This window comes from Oncorhynchus nerka, linkage group LG12, assembly GCF_034236695.1.
Source record: "Oncorhynchus nerka isolate Pitt River linkage group LG12, Oner_Uvic_2.0, whole genome shotgun sequence".
Taxonomy (NCBI): Eukaryota; Metazoa; Chordata; class Actinopteri; order Salmoniformes; family Salmonidae; genus Oncorhynchus; species Oncorhynchus nerka.
In genome coordinates, this window is record NC_088407.1 from 90,573,382 (window position 1) to 90,588,877 (window position 15,496).

The 15,496-nt window shown below is 49.8% G+C and overlaps 1 protein-coding gene across 1 annotated transcript in view; it reads right to left on the reverse strand.

Moving 5' to 3' along the window:
• The window catches only part of alms1 (ALMS1 centrosome and basal body associated protein), an 83,681-nt gene that overhangs the window by 58,440 nt on the left and 9,745 nt on the right, over positions 1-15,496 (reverse strand). Inside the window, exons 5-7 of the mRNA XM_065025039.1 lie at positions 10,091-10,261; positions 7,496-9,328; positions 7,193-7,358 (exon numbers count right to left, since the gene is read on the reverse strand). Coding sequence (XP_064881111.1) covers positions 7,193-7,358; positions 7,496-9,328; positions 10,091-10,261 — 2,170 coding nt within the window. The remainder of the gene's footprint in view (positions 1-7,192; positions 7,359-7,495; positions 9,329-10,090; positions 10,262-15,496) is intronic.

Consider the following 15,496-nt stretch of genomic DNA (forward strand, 5'->3'; position numbering starts at 1 on the left):
TCCATAGATACAGAACAACAAGACTGAACGACTGGGTCGGGTCCATAGATACAGAACGACTGGGTCGGGTCCATAGATACAGAACGACTGGGTCGGGTCCATAGATACAGAACAACAAGACTGAACGACTGGGTCGGGTCCGTAGATACAGAACGACTGGGTCGGGTCCATAGATACAGAACAAAAAGACTGAAGGACTGGGTCGGGTCCATAGATACAGAACGACTGGGTCGGGTCCATAGATACAGAACAACAAGACTGAACGACTGGGTCGGGTCCATAGATACAGAACAACAAGACTGAACGACTGGGTCGGGTCCATAGATACAGAACAAAAAGACTGAACGACTGGGTCGGGTCCATAGATACAGAACAACAAGACTGAACGACTGGGTCGGGTCCATAGATACAGAACAAAAAGACTGAACGACTGGGTCGGGTCCATAGATATAGAACAAAAAGACTGAACGACTGGGTCGGGTCGATAGATAATGAACAAAAAGACTGAACGACTGGGTCTCATCCATAGATACAGAACAAAAAGACTGAACGACTGGGTCGGGTCCATAGATACAGAACAAAAAGACTGAACGACTGGGTCGGGTCCATAGATATGGAACAAAAAGACTGAACGACTGGGTCGGGTCCATAGATACAGAACGACTGGGTCTCATCCATAGATACAGAACGACTGGGTCGGGTCCATAGATACAGAACGACTGGGTCGGGTCCATAGATACAGAACGACTGGGTCGGGTCCGTAGATACAGAACGACTGGGTCGGGTCCATAGATACAGAACGACTGGGTCGGGTCCATAGATACAGAACGACTGGGTCGGGTCCATAGATACAGAACGACTGGGTCTCGTCCATAGATACAGAACAACAAGACTGAACGACTGGGTCTCATCCATAGATACAGAACTACTGGGTCTCGTCCATAGATACAGAACAAAAAGACTGAACGACTGGGTCGGGTCCATAGATACAGAACGACTGGGTCGGGTCCATAGATACAGAACAAAAAGACTGAAGGACTGGGTCGGGTCCATAGATACAGAACGACTGGGTCGGGTCCATAGATACAGAACAACAAGACTGAACGACTGGGTCGGGTCCATAGATACAGAACAAAAAGACTGAACGACTGGGTCGGGTCCATAGATATAGAACAAAAAGACTGAACGACTGGGTCGGGTCCATAGATACAGAACGACTGGGTCTCATCCATAGATACAGAACGACTGGGTCGGGTCCATAGATACAGACGACTGGGTCGGGTCCATAGATACAGAACGACTGGGTCGGGTCCATAGATACAGAACAACAAGACTGAACGACTGGGTCGGGTCGATAGATACAGAACGACTGGGTCGGGTCCATAGATACAGAACGACTGGGTCGGGTCCATAGATACAGAACAACAAGACTGAACGACTGGGTCGGGTCGATAGATACAGAACGACTGGGTCGGGTCCATAGATACAGAACGACTGGGTCGGGTCCATAGATACAGAACAACAAGACTGAACGACTGGGTCGGGTCCGTAGATACAGAACCAAAAGACTGAACGACTGGGTCTCATCCATAGATACAGAACGACTGGGTCTCGTCCATAGATACAGAACAAAAAGACTGAACGACTGGGTCTCATCCATAGATACAGAAAGACTGGGTCTCGTCCATAGATACAGAAAGACTGGGTCTCGTCCATAGATACAGAACAAAAAGACTGAACGACTGGGTCTCGTCCATAGATACAGAACAAAAAAACTGAACGACTGGGTCTCATCCATAGATACAGAAAGACTGGGTCTCGTCCATAGATACAGAAAGACTGGGTCTCGTCCATAGATACAGAACAAAAAGACTGAACGACTGGGTCGGGTCCATAGATACAGAACCAAAAGACTAAAGGACTGGGTCGGGTCCATAGATACAGAACGACTGGGTCGGGTCCATAGATACAGAACAACAAGACTGAACGACTGGGTCGGGTCCATAGATACAGAACAAAAAGACTGAACGACTGGGTCGGGTCCATAGATACAGAACAACAAGACTGAACGACTGGGTCGGGTCCATAGATACAGAACAAAAAGACTGAACGACTGGGTCGGGTCCATAGATACAGAACGACTGGGTCGGGTCCATAGATACAGAACGACTGGGTCGGGTCCATAGATACAGAACGACTGGGTCGGGTCCATAGATACAGAACGACTGGGTCGGGTCCATAGATACAGAACGACTGGGTCGGGTCCATAGATACAGAACGACTGGGTCGGGTCCGTAGATACAGAACGACTGGGTCGGGTCCATAGATACAGAACGACTGGGTCGGGTCCGTAGATACAGAACGACTGGGTCGGGTCCATAGATACAGAACGACTGGGTCGGGTCCATAGATACAGAACAACAAGACTGAACGACTGGGTCGGGTCCATAGATACAGAACGACTGGGTCGGGTCCATAGATACAGAACGACTGGGTCGGGTCCATAGATACAGAACGACTGGGTCGGGTCCATAGATACAGAACGACTGGGTCGGGTCCATAGATACAGAACGACTGGGTCGGGTCCATAGATACAGAACAACAAGACTGAACGACTGGGTCGGGTCCATAGATACAGAACAAAAAGACTGAACGACTGGGTCGGGTCCATAGATACAGAACAACAAGACTGAACGACTGGGTCGGGTCCATAGATACAGAACAAAAAGACTGAACGACTGGGTCGGGTCCATAGATATGGAACAACAAGACTGAACGACTGGGTCGGGTCCATAGATACAGAACAACAAGACTGAACGACTGGGTCTCATCCATAGATACAGAACGACTGGGTCTCATCCATAGATACAGAACAAAAAGACTGAAGGACTGGGTCGGGTCCATAGATACAGAACGACTGGGTCGGGTCCGTAGATACAGAACCAAAAGACTGAACGACTGGGTCGTGTCTCTGGCAACTGAACCAATAGAACGAAGGACCAGCTGGCTTGGGAAGCAACCCTATATTTGTTTCAGGACTATTTCTGGTGGAAGGATGAAATAATAAGAATAAATTCATAACACTGCCCTTTAGGATGGATGGCTACCTACCAACCTACCTACCAACCTACCTACCTACCATCAGAAGGCTGTCCCTTAGGGTGGTTACCTACCTACCTACCATCAGAAGGCTGTCCTTTAGGATGGCTACCTACCAACCTACCTACCAACCTACCTACCATCAGAAGGCTGTCCTTTAGGATGGCTACCTACCAACCTACCTACCTACCTACCAACCCTACCTACCAACCTACCATCAGAAGGCTGTCCTTTAGGATGGGTACCTACATACCTACCATCAGAAGGCTGTCCTTTAGGGTGGCTACCTACCAACCTACCTACTTACCTACCATCAGAAGGCTGTCCTTTAGGATGGCTACCTACCAACCTACCAACCTACCTACCATCAGAAGGCTGTCCTTTAGGATGGCTACCTACCAACCTACCTACTTACCTACCATCAGAAGGCTGTCCTTTAGGATGGGTTCCCTACCTACCTACCATCACAAGGCTGTCCTTTAGGATGGGTTCCCTACCTACCTACCATCAGAAGGCTGTCCTTTAGGATGGGTTACCTACCTACCATCAGAAGGCTGTCCTTTAGGATGGGTTACCTACCTACCATCAGAAGGCTGTCCTTTAGGATGGGTTACCTACCTACCATCAGAAGGCTGTCCTTTAGGATGGTTACCTACCTACCTACCATCACAAGGCTGTCCTTTAGGATGGGTTCCCTACCTACCTACCATCAGAAGGCTGTCCTTTAGGATGGGTTCCCTACCTACCTACCATCAGAAGCCTGTCCTTTAGGACGGTTACCTACCTACCATCAAAAGGCTGTCCTTTAGGATGGGTTCCCTACCTACCTACCATCACAAGGCTGTCCTTTAGGATGGGTTCCCTACCTACCATCAGAAGGCTGTCCTTTAGGATGGGTTACCTACCTACCATCAGAAGGCTGGCCTTTAGGATGGGTTCCCTACCTACCTACCTACCATCACAAGGCTGTCCTTCAGGATGGTTACCTACCTACCATCAGAACGATGTCATTTGGGATGGTTACCTACCTACCTACCATCAGAAGGCTGTCCTTTAGGATGGTTACCTACCTACCTACCATCAGAAGGCTGTCCTTTAGGATGGTTACCTACCTACCTACCATCAGAAGGCTGTCCTTTAGGATGCTTACCTACCATCAGAAGGCTGTCCTTTAGGATGGTTACCTACCTACCTACCATCAGAAGGCTGTCCTTTAGGATGGGTACCTACCTACCATCAGAAGGCTGTCTTTTAGGATGGTTACCTACCTACCATCAGAAGGCTGTCCTTTAGGATGGGTTACCTACCTACCTACCATCAGAAGGCTGTCCTTTAGGATGGGTTACCTACCTACCTACCATCAGAAGGCTGTCCTTTAGGATGGGTACCTACTTACCTACCTACCTACCATCAGAAGGCTGTCCTTTAGGATGGTTACCTACCTACCTACCTACCTACCATCAGAAGGCTGTCCTTTAAGATGGGTACCTACCTACCTACCAACCTACCTACCTACCATCAGAAGGATATCCTTTAGGATGGTTACCTACCTACCTACCATCAGAAGGATATCCTTTAGGATGGTTACCTACCTACCTACCAACCTACCATCCTACCTACCTACCATCAGAAGGCTGTCCTTTAGGATGGGTACCTACCTACCTACCTACCATCAGAAGGCTGTCCTTTAGGATGGTTACCTACCTACCATCACAAGGCTGTCCTTTAGGATGTGTTACCTACCTACCTTCAGAAGGCTGTCCTTTAGGATGGGTTACCTACCTACCTTCAGAAGGCTGTCCTTTAGGATGAGTTACCTACCTACCTACCTACCATCACAAGGCTGTCCTTTAGGATGGGTACCTACCTACCTACCATCAGAAGGCTGTCCTTTAGGGTGGCTACCTACCAACCTACCAACCTACCTACTTACCTACCATCAGAAGGCTGTCCTTTAGGATGGCTACCTACCAACCTACCAACCTACCTACTTACCTACCATCAGAAGGCTGTCCTTTAGGATGGCTACCTACCAACCTACCTACTTACCTACCATCAGAAGGCTGTCCTTTAGGATGGGTTCCCTACCTACCTACCATCACAAGGCTGTCCTTTAGGATGGGTTCCCTACCTACCTACCATCAGAAGGCTGTCCTTTAGGATGGGTTACCTACCTACCATCAGAAGGCTGTCCTTTAGGATGGGTTACCTACCTACCATCAGAAGGCTGTCCTTTAGGATGGGTTACCTACCTACCATCAGAAGGCTGTCCTTTAGGATGGTTACCTACCTACCTACCATCACAAGGCTGTCCTTTAGGATGGGTTCCCTACCTACCTACCATCAGAAGGCTGTCCGTTAGGATGGGTTCCCTACCTACCTACCATCAGAAGCCTGTCCTTTAGGACGGTTACCTACCTACCATCAAAAGGCTGTCCTTTAGGATGGGTTCCCTACCTACCTACCATCACAAGGCTGTCCTTTAGGATGGGTTCCCTACCTACCATCAGAAGGCTGTCCTTTAGGATGGGTTACCTACCTACCATCAGAAGGCTGGCCTTTAGGATGGGTTCCCTACCTACCTACCTACCATCACAAGGCTGTCCTTCAGGATGGTTACCTACCTACCATCAGAACGATGTCCTTTGGGATGGTTACCTACCTACCTACCATCAGAAGGCTGTCCTTTAGGATGGTTACCTACCTACCTACCATCAGAAGGCTGTCCTTTAGGATGGTTACCTACCTACCTACCATCAGAAGGCTGTCCTTTAGGATGCTTACCTACCATCAGAAGGCTGTCCTTTAGGATGGTTACCTACCTACCTACCATCAGAAGGCTGTCCTTTAGGATGGGTACCTACCTACCATCAGAAGGCTGTCCTTTAGGATGGTTACCTACCTACCATCAGAAGGCTGTCCTTTAGGATGGGTTACCTACCTACCTACCATCAGAAGGCTGTCCTTTAGGATGGGTTACCTACCTACCTACCATCAGAAGGCTGTCCTTTAGGATGGGTACCTACTTACCTACCTACCTACCATCAGAAGGCTGTCCTTTAGGATGGTTACCTACCTACCTACCTACCATCAGAAGGCTGTCCTTTAAGATGGGTACCTACCTACCTACCAACCTACCATCCTACCATCAGAAGGATATCCTTTAGGATGGTTACCTACCTACCTACCATCAGAAGGATATCCTTTAGGATGGTTACCTACCTACCTACCAACCTACCATCCTACCTACCTACCATCAGAAGGCTGTCCTTTAGGATGGGTACCTACCTACCTACCTACCTACCATCAGAAGGCTGTCCTTTAGGATGGTTACCTACCTACCATCACAAGGCTGTCCTTTAGGATGTGTTACCTACCTACCTTCAGAAGGCTGTCCTTTAGGATGAGTTACCTACCTACCATCAGAAGGCTGTCCTTTAGGATGGGTTACCTACCTACCTACCTACCATCACAAGGCTGTCCTTTAGGATGAGTTACCTACCTACCTACCTACCTTCAGAAGGCTGTCCTTTAGGATGAGTTACCTACCTACCTACCTACCTACCATCAGAAGGCTGTCCTTTAGGATGGGTTACCTACCTACCTACCTACCTACCTACCTTCAGAAGGCTGTCCTTTAGGATGAGTTACCTACCTACCTACCTACCTACCATCAGAAGGCTGTCCTTTAGGATGGGTTACCTACCTACCTACCTACCTACCTTCAGAAGGCTGTCCTTTAGGATGAGTTACCTACCTACCTACCTACCATCACAAGGCTGTCCTTTAGGATGGGTTACCTACCTACCTACCTACCTTCAGAAGGCTGTCCTTTAGGATGGGTTACCTACCTACCTACCTACCTACCTTCAGAAGGCTGTCCTTTAGGATGGGTTACCTACCTACCTACCTACCTACCTACCATCAGAAGGCTGTCCTTTAGGATGGGTTCCCTACCTACCTTCAGAAGGCTGTCCTTTAGGATGAGTTACCTACCTACCTACCTACCATCCATCACAAGGCTGTCCTTTAGGATGGGTACCTACCTACCTACCATCAGAAGGCTGTCCTTTAGGATGGGTTCCCTACCTACCTTCAGAAGGCTGTGCGCTCTTGGTTGGCGTGCCAGTGGCTGTGGATCCCTGTATGGTGCACAGATCAGTGGGAGAGAACTCTGGCTCTCTGATTGGCCCTCGAGGTCCAAAGGGATTGAGGATCGTAGAAGGAGATTGGTCGATCCCAAGGTTGTGAAGGTACATCTTGCAGATCAGAATCAAAACAGTCATATACAGTGAATCCATGAGAATATGTCATTGTATAGATACGGTGTTATTTTCAGATCAACAGAGCAGCCGACATTGGACCCTCCTCACATAAGTTGTAAAATTAGTCTTACCGGAATCCTTTCTTCAATGTTGAGCTCCCTCTCCCTGTGTGGTGAGGATGGTTTGGAGGACCAGTACGGGGCATAGTTATCCACCTCCAGACTGACCACAGAAGAAGAAGCAGCCCTGACGGGCACCTCAAAGTTCTGCCCACTGTCCCGGGAGCTGGAGAGGACGTCTCGCTTTGATGACACGTTATTGAAGCGTCCCAGGCTGATGAAGGGAGAGGGCTCGGTTGGAGCACCACTGGGCTGTTCAGGTCCACCTCCTGACTGAACCCTGTCTGACCCTGACCCTCCCCGGCTCCTCTCCAACTCCCCGGGCTGCCGCTGCCCTGTAGCACTCTCCTCCTCTGGCTGTGCCTGACTGCTGTCCTGGTCAGTGTGTGTCTGTGCATGCTGAGCTCTCTGGATAGACGTGACCACTGTGTTGAGGGAGGAGTGGGACTGAGACCTGCCCAGGGGGGATGGCCCTCCTACAGGCCCTGCCGTGTCCTCTCTCTCAGGAAGACCACTACCTGCTGCCTCCCCTCTGCTAGGGGAGGAGGGTCCAGATTCACACATGCTGAGGGTCTGGTTGCCCCGCTGTGGAAGAGTCAACATACGGGTCAGAGAGTCAGAGACTGCATCGTAGGCCTTCTGCTTGGGAGAGACCCCGGAGAAGCCCTGAAGAGACAAGTTGTCATAGAACGACATCTTGTTTGAACTTTGGTTGGCCTTCCAGGCATCAACCTTCTGTAGGTAGTTAAGACTGGGGAGAGAATGGTGGCTTCTTCCCGAGGGCTCCTGTACTGTCTCTCTGGCAGGCAGAGGGGGGTCCCGGACAGGGGTGGCTCTATCAGGCAGGGTGTCTACAGCAGGCTGGTGCTGGGAGGAGACTCTGGAGCCTGAGGAGCGCTGAGAGACCTCCATGTTAAAGCTGAGGGCAGACAGCTTAGTGCTGGATCTGACTGGAGCGTGGAGGAACACACCTGGGGTGGACTGGGACACGGGCTGGGGGAGAAGGCTCAGGAACGAGACGTCTGGTTCTGTGCCTGTCTGGTTCCCTGAGGACCAGAGGTCTCTCTCCCTATGGCCTCGCTCCACACTGAACCCTGCGGAAAACTGGGGCCCGACCCCGACCCCTGCCCCTGGCCCTGGCCCAGCCCCTGGCCCAGCCCCTGGCCCTAACACACTGGCCCGTAGCCCTCTGGTCACGCTCAACCTCCCTTTGGCGGATCCAGTGGTTGAAACGTTAGGTGTATTGGTGACAATGTCAGGTGTGTTGACTTCACTGTGTAAGGAGGGTATGGGCCCACGGCTGGCATCTCCCTGGGTCTCTGCTCCAGGCTCAGAGTCCAGACTCCTCTCTAGCTCCGAGCAGAGCTGCCTGCGGGACCCATTACTGCTTTCATCCGGCTGGCTGCTCAGGGAACGGATGGTGATGTTGGAACTTTCAGACATCCGCGAAGAATGTTTACTTTTGAGTTTCTCCGTCTTCTCAGGTGAGACGGAGGCTCCTCCTTGAGGGCCTTCTCTTTTCCCTGTGATTGGCGGCGAGACATCAGGCAGCAGCTCAGGTGAGACGTCAGGCAGCGCTCTTTGGCTCACATCCCTCTCTTCTCTCAAGCCATCTGGTTTGGAAACACAACGGTCACTCCTGGATTCTCCCCCAAAGAAGTTAGTCCTGTTGCGAGAGGTCTCCGAGGCAGAGGAGACGGCACCGCTGCTACCGCTGGGCATGCCCACTTCCTTCTGCAGCAGATCCAGCAGCTTTCTGACAGGGATGTCCCCGCTGAGGAACGAAGCGTTGTCGTCAGGGAGCACGGCCAGAGGTCTGTCTGGGTCAAGGAGACTGGTACGTGTCTAGTGATCAGAATCAGAAACCGCCTTTATTCGCCAAGGACATTTACATATACACAGAATTTTACTTGGTGATATGGTAATGCCAGCATTAGAGAAAATATAGAGACAGAATATACATGGAGGAATTTATACAGTATACTATATATTATTCTATATAAATATATATAATATTCTATATATATAGATCTCCCCCTCCCTCCCTCCCTCCCCCCCCCTCCCCTCACACAGTATACTATATATATATATAATATAGATCTTCCCCCTCCCTCCCCCTCCCCCCCCCCCCTCCCTCCCTCCCTCCCTTCCACAGTATACTATATATAATATAGATCTTCCCCCCTCCCTCCCTCCCTCCCCCTCCCTCCCTCCCCTCTCTCCTCTCTCTCTCTCTCTCTCTCTCTCTCTCTCTCTCTCCCTCCCTTACACAGTATACTATATATATATATATAATATAGATCTCCCCCCCCCTCCCTCCCTCCCTCCCCCCCTCCCTCCCTCCCCCCCTCCCTCCCTTACACAGTATACTATATATATATATAATATAGATCTTCCCCCCCCCTCCCTCCCTCCCCCCCCTCCCTCCCTCCCTCCCTCCCTTACACAGTATACTATATATATATATATATAATATAGATCTTCCCCCCCCTCCCTCCCTCCCTCCCTCCCTCCCTCCCCCCCTCCCTCCCTCCCTCCCTCCCTTACACAGTATACTATATATATATATATAATATAGATCTTCCCCCTCCCTGCCCCGACCAGTACCCCAGAACGATGAGTCTTCTGCCCCTCGTTATCCCTGACGGTGGCTGGGTAGCGGTCCTCCTCTGGTTGTCCCAACCCTTCACCAGGGGACATGCTGTGTTCGGAGAGGGAGCAGCAGCTACTGGCCCTCTCCTCTGACCGAGACAGGGTGGAGGTGTGACCCAGAGGGTGCTGAGACAGAAAGCATACATCGTACCAAACACAAAACAAACCAGCTATGGACACTAATTGGGGCAGCAGGTAGCCTCGAGATTAGAGCATTGGGCCAGTAGCTGAAAAGTCGCTGGTTTGAATCCCAGAGCAGACAAGAGGAAAAATATGTCACTTGTGCCCTTCAGCAAGGCACTTAACCCTAATTGCTTCAGGGGCGCTGGTGACAATGGTGACCCTGGCCCCACTACCTAGGGGTGTCTAAGGGGGAGTTGGGATATGGTGACCCTGGCCCCACTACCTAGGGGTATGTAAGGGGGAGTTGGGATATGGTGACCCTGGCCCCACTACCTAGGGGTATGTAAGGGGGAGTTGGGATATGGTGACACTGGCTACACTACCTAGGGGTATGTAAGGGGGAGTTGGGATATGGTGACCCTGGCCCCACTACCTAGGGGTATGTAAGGGGGAGTTGGGATATGGTGACCCTGGCCCCACTACCTAGGGGTGTCTAAGGGGGAGTTGGGATATGGTGACCCTGGCCCCACTACCTAGAGGTGTCTAAGGGGGAGTTGGGATATGGTGACCCTGGCCCCACTACCTAGGGGTGTCTAAGGGGGAGTTGGGATATGCGAGAACCACATTTCCAATACACACTTGTACCAGTGTCTAACAGGACAAATATAAACACCCCGTAAATTATTATTAGAATTGTCTTGTTGCTACCAGATCCACTAAACAATATCACCAGGCAATGTTTACTTTCTGTTTATTCTTTGTTTCCTCTGACGGTGTTGGCTCTGTGATCTGGTGGTGTTAGCTCTGTGATCTGGTGGTGTTAGCTCTGTGATCTGGTGGTGTTAGCTCTGTGATCTGGTGGTGTTTGCTCTGTGATCTGGTGGTGTTAGCTCTGTGATCTGGTGGTGTTAGCTCTGTAATCTGGTGGTGTTTGCTCTGTGATCTGGTGGTGTTAGCTCTGTGATCTGGTGGTGTTAGCTCTGTGATCTGGCGGTGTTAGCTCTGTGATCTGGCGGTGTTAGCTCTGTGATCTGGCGGTGTTAGCTCTGTGATCTGGCGGTGTTAGCTCTGTGATCTGGCGGTGTTAGCTCTGTGATCTGGCGGTGTTAGCTCTGTGATCTGGCGGTGTTAGCTCTGTGATCTGGTGGTGTTAGCTCTGTGATCTGGTGGTGTTAGCTCTGTGATCTGGTGGTGTTAGCTCTGTGATCTGGTGGTGTTAGCTCTGTGATCTGGTGGTGTTGGCTACATTTAGCTCTGTGATCTGGTGGTGTTGGCTACATTTAGATCTGGTGGTGTTGGCTACATTTAGATCTGGTGGTGTTGGCTACATTTAGCTCTGTGATCTGGTGGTGTTGGCTACATTTAGCTCTGTGATCTGGTGGTGTTGGCTACATTTAGATCTGGTGGTGTTGGCTACATTTAGCTCTGTGATCTGGTGGTGTTGGCTACATTTAGATCTGGTGGTGTTGGCTACATTTAGCTCTGTGATCTGGTGGTGTTGGCTACATTTAGATCTGGTGGATCTGTGGTGTTGGCTACATTTAGCTCTGTGATCTGGTGGTGTTGGCTACATTTAGCTCTGTGATCTGGTGGTGTTGGCTACATTTAGCTCTGTGATCTGGTGGTGTTGGCTACATTTAGATCTGGTGGTGTTGGCTACATTTAGATCTGGTGGTGTTGGCTACATTTAGCTCTGTGATCTGGTGGTGTTGGCTACATTTAGATCTGGTGGTGTTGGCTACATTTAGCTCTGTGATCTGGTGGTGTTGGCTACATTTAGCTCTGTGATCTGGTGGTGTTGGCTACATTTAGCTCTGTGATCTGGTGGTGTTGGCTACATTTAGATCTGGTGGTGTTGGCTACATTTAGATCTGGTGGTGTTGGCTACATTTAGCTCTGTGATCTGGTGGTGTTGGCTACATTTAGATCTGGTGGTGTTGGCTACATTTAGCTCTGTGATCTGGTGGTGTTGGCTACATTTAGCTCTGTGATCTGGTGGTGTTGGCTACATTTAGATCTGGTGGTGTTGGCTACATTTAGATCTGGTGGTGTTGGCTACATTTAGCTCTGTGATCTGGTGGTGTTGGCTACATTTAGATCTGGTGGTGTTGGCTACATTTAGCTCTGTGATCTGGTGGTGTTGGCTACATTTAGCTCTGTGATCTGGTGGTGTTGGCTACATTTAGCTCTGTGATCTGGTGGTGTTGGCTACATTTAGCTCTGTGATCTGGTGGTGTTGGCTACATTTAGCTCTGTGATCTGGTGGTGTTAGCTCTGTGATCTGGTGGTGTTGGCTACATTTAGCTCTGTGATCTGGTGGTGTTAGCTCTGTGATCTGGTGGTGTTGGCTACATTTAGCTCTGTGATCTGGTGGTATTAGCTCTGTGATCTGGTGGTGTTGGCTACATTTAGCTCTGTGATCTGGTGGTGTTAGCTCTGTGATCTGGTGGTGTTGGCTACATTTAGCTCAGTGATCTGGTGGTGTTGGCTACATTTAGCTCTGTGATCTGGTGGTGTTGGCTACATTTAGCTCTGTGATCTGGTGGTGTTAGCTCTGTGATCTGGTGGTGTTGGCTACATTTAGCTCTGTGATCTGGTGGTGTTAGCTCTGTGATCTGGTGGTGTTGGCTACATTTAGCTCTGTGATCTGGTGGTATTAGCTCTGTGATCTGGTGGTGTTGGCTACATTTAGCTCTGTGATCTGGTGGTGTTAGCTCTGTGATCTGGTGGTGTTGGCTACATTTAGCTCAGTGATCTGGTGGTGTTGGCTACATTTAGCTCTGTGATCTGGTGGTGTTGGCTACATTTAGCTCTGTGATCTGGTGGTGTTAGCTCTGTGATCTGGTGGTGTTGGCTACATTTAGCTCTGTGATCTGGTGGTGTTGGCTACATTTAGCTCTGTGATCTGGTGGTGTTGGCTACATTTAGCTCTGTGATCTGGTGGTGTTGGCTACATTTAGATCTGGTGGTGTTGGCTACATTTAGATCTGGTGGTGTTGGCTACATTTAGCTCTGTGATCTGGTGGTGTTGGCTACATTTAGATCTGGTGGTGTTGGCTACATTTAGCTGTGATCTGGTGGTGTTGGCTACATTTAGCTGGTGGTGATCTGGTGGTGTTGGCTACATTTAGCTCTGTGATCTGGTGGTGTTGGCTACATTTGGTGTTGGCTCTGTGATCTGGTGGTGTTGGCTACATTTAGATCTGTGATATGGTGGTGTTGGCTCTGTGATCTGGTGGTGTTGGCTCTTTAGATCTGATCTGGTGGTGTTGGCTACATTTAGCTCTGTGATCTGGTGGTGTTGGCTCTGTGATTTAGTGTTGGCTCTGTGATCTGGTGGTGTTGGCTCTTTAGCTGATCTGGTGGTGTTGGCTACATTTAGCTCTGTGATCTGGTGGTGTTGGCTACATTTAGATCTGGTGGTGTTGGCTACATTTAGATCTGGTGGTGGTGTTGGCTCTTTAGTGATCTGGTGGTGTTGGCTCTGTGATCTGGTGGTGTTGGCTACATTTAGCTCTGTGATCTGGTGGTGTTGGCTCTGTGATCTGGTGGTGTTGGCTCTGTGATCTGGTGGTGTTGGCTACATTTATTTAGCTCTGTGATCTGGTGGTGTTGGCTACATTTAGCTCTGTGATCTGGTGGTTTAGCTCTGTGTCTGGTGGTGTTGGCTATTTAGCTCTGTGATCTGGCTCTGTGATCTGGTGGTTGGCTACATTTAGCTCTGTGATCTGGTGGTGTTGGATCTGGTTTAGCTCTGTGATCTGGTGGTGTTGGCTACATTTAGCTCTGTGATCTGGTGGTGTTTTAGCTCTGTGATCTGGTGGTGTTAGCTCTGTGATCTGGTGGTGTTGGCTACATTTAGCTCTGTGATCTGGTGGTGTTGGCTGGATCTGGTGGTGTTGGCTACATTTAGCTCTGTGATCTGGTGGTGTTGGCTACATTTAGCTCTGTGTGATCTGGTGGTGTTGGCTACATTTAGCTCTGTGATCTGGTGGTGTTAGCTCTGTGATCTGGTGGTGTTGGCTACATTTAGCTCTGTGATCTGGTGGTGTTAGCTCTGTGATCTGGTGGTGTTGGCTACATTTAGCTCTGTGATCTGGTGGTGTTAGCTCTGTGATCTGGTGGTGTTGGCTACATTTAGCTCTGTGATCTGGTGGTGTTGGCTACATTTAGCTCTGTGATCTGGTGGTGTTGGCTACATTTAGCTCTGTGATCTGGTGGTGTTGGCTACATTTAGCTCTGTGATCTGGTGGTGTTGGCTACATTTAGCTCTGTGATCTGGTGGTGTTAGCTCTGTGATCTGGTGGTGTTGGCTACATTTAGCTCTGTGATCTGGTGGTGTTGGCTCTGTGATCTGGTGGTGTTGGCTATTTAGCTCTGTGATCTGGTGGTGTTGGCTCATTTGAGCTCTGTGATCTGGTGGTGTTGGCTACATTTAGCTCTGTGATCTGGTGGTGTTGGCTACATTTAGCTCTGTGATCTGGTGGTGTTGGCTACATTTAGCTCTGTGATCTGGTGGTGTTGGCTCTGTGATCTGGTGGTGTAGCTCTGTGATCTGGTGGTGTTGGCTAGCTCTGTGATCTGGTGGTGTTGGCTACATTTAGCTCTGTGATCTGGGTGTTGGCTGTTTAGCTCTGTGATCTGGTGGTGTTGGCTACATTTAGCTCTGTGATCTGGTGGTGTTGGCTTTAGCTGTGATCTGGTGGTGTTGTGCTCTGTGATCTGGTGGTGTTGGCTACATTTAGCTCTGTGATCTGGTGGTGTTGGCTCATTTGATCTGGTGGTGTTGGCTACATTTAGCTCTGTGATCTGGTGGTGTTGGCTACATTTAGCTCTGTGATCTGGTGGTGTTGGCTACATTTAGCTCTCTGGTGTGATCTGGTGGTGATCTGGTGGTGGTGGTGTTGGCTACATTTAGCTCTGTGATCTGGTGGTGTTGGCTTTAGCTCTCTGATCTGGTGGTGTTGGCTCATTTAGCTCTGTGATCTGGTGGTGTTGGCTCTGTGATCATGGTGTTGGCTCTTTAGCTCTGATCTGGTGGTGTTGGCTACATTTAGATCTGGTGGTGTTGGCTACATTTAGATCTGGTGGTGTTGGATCTGGTGGTGTTGGCTACATTTAGCTCTGTGATCTGGTGGTGTTGGCTACATTTAGCTCTGTGATCTGGTGGTGTTGGCTTTAGCTCTGTGATCTGGTGTTGGCTGTTTAGCTCTGTGATCTGGTGGTGTTGGCTACATT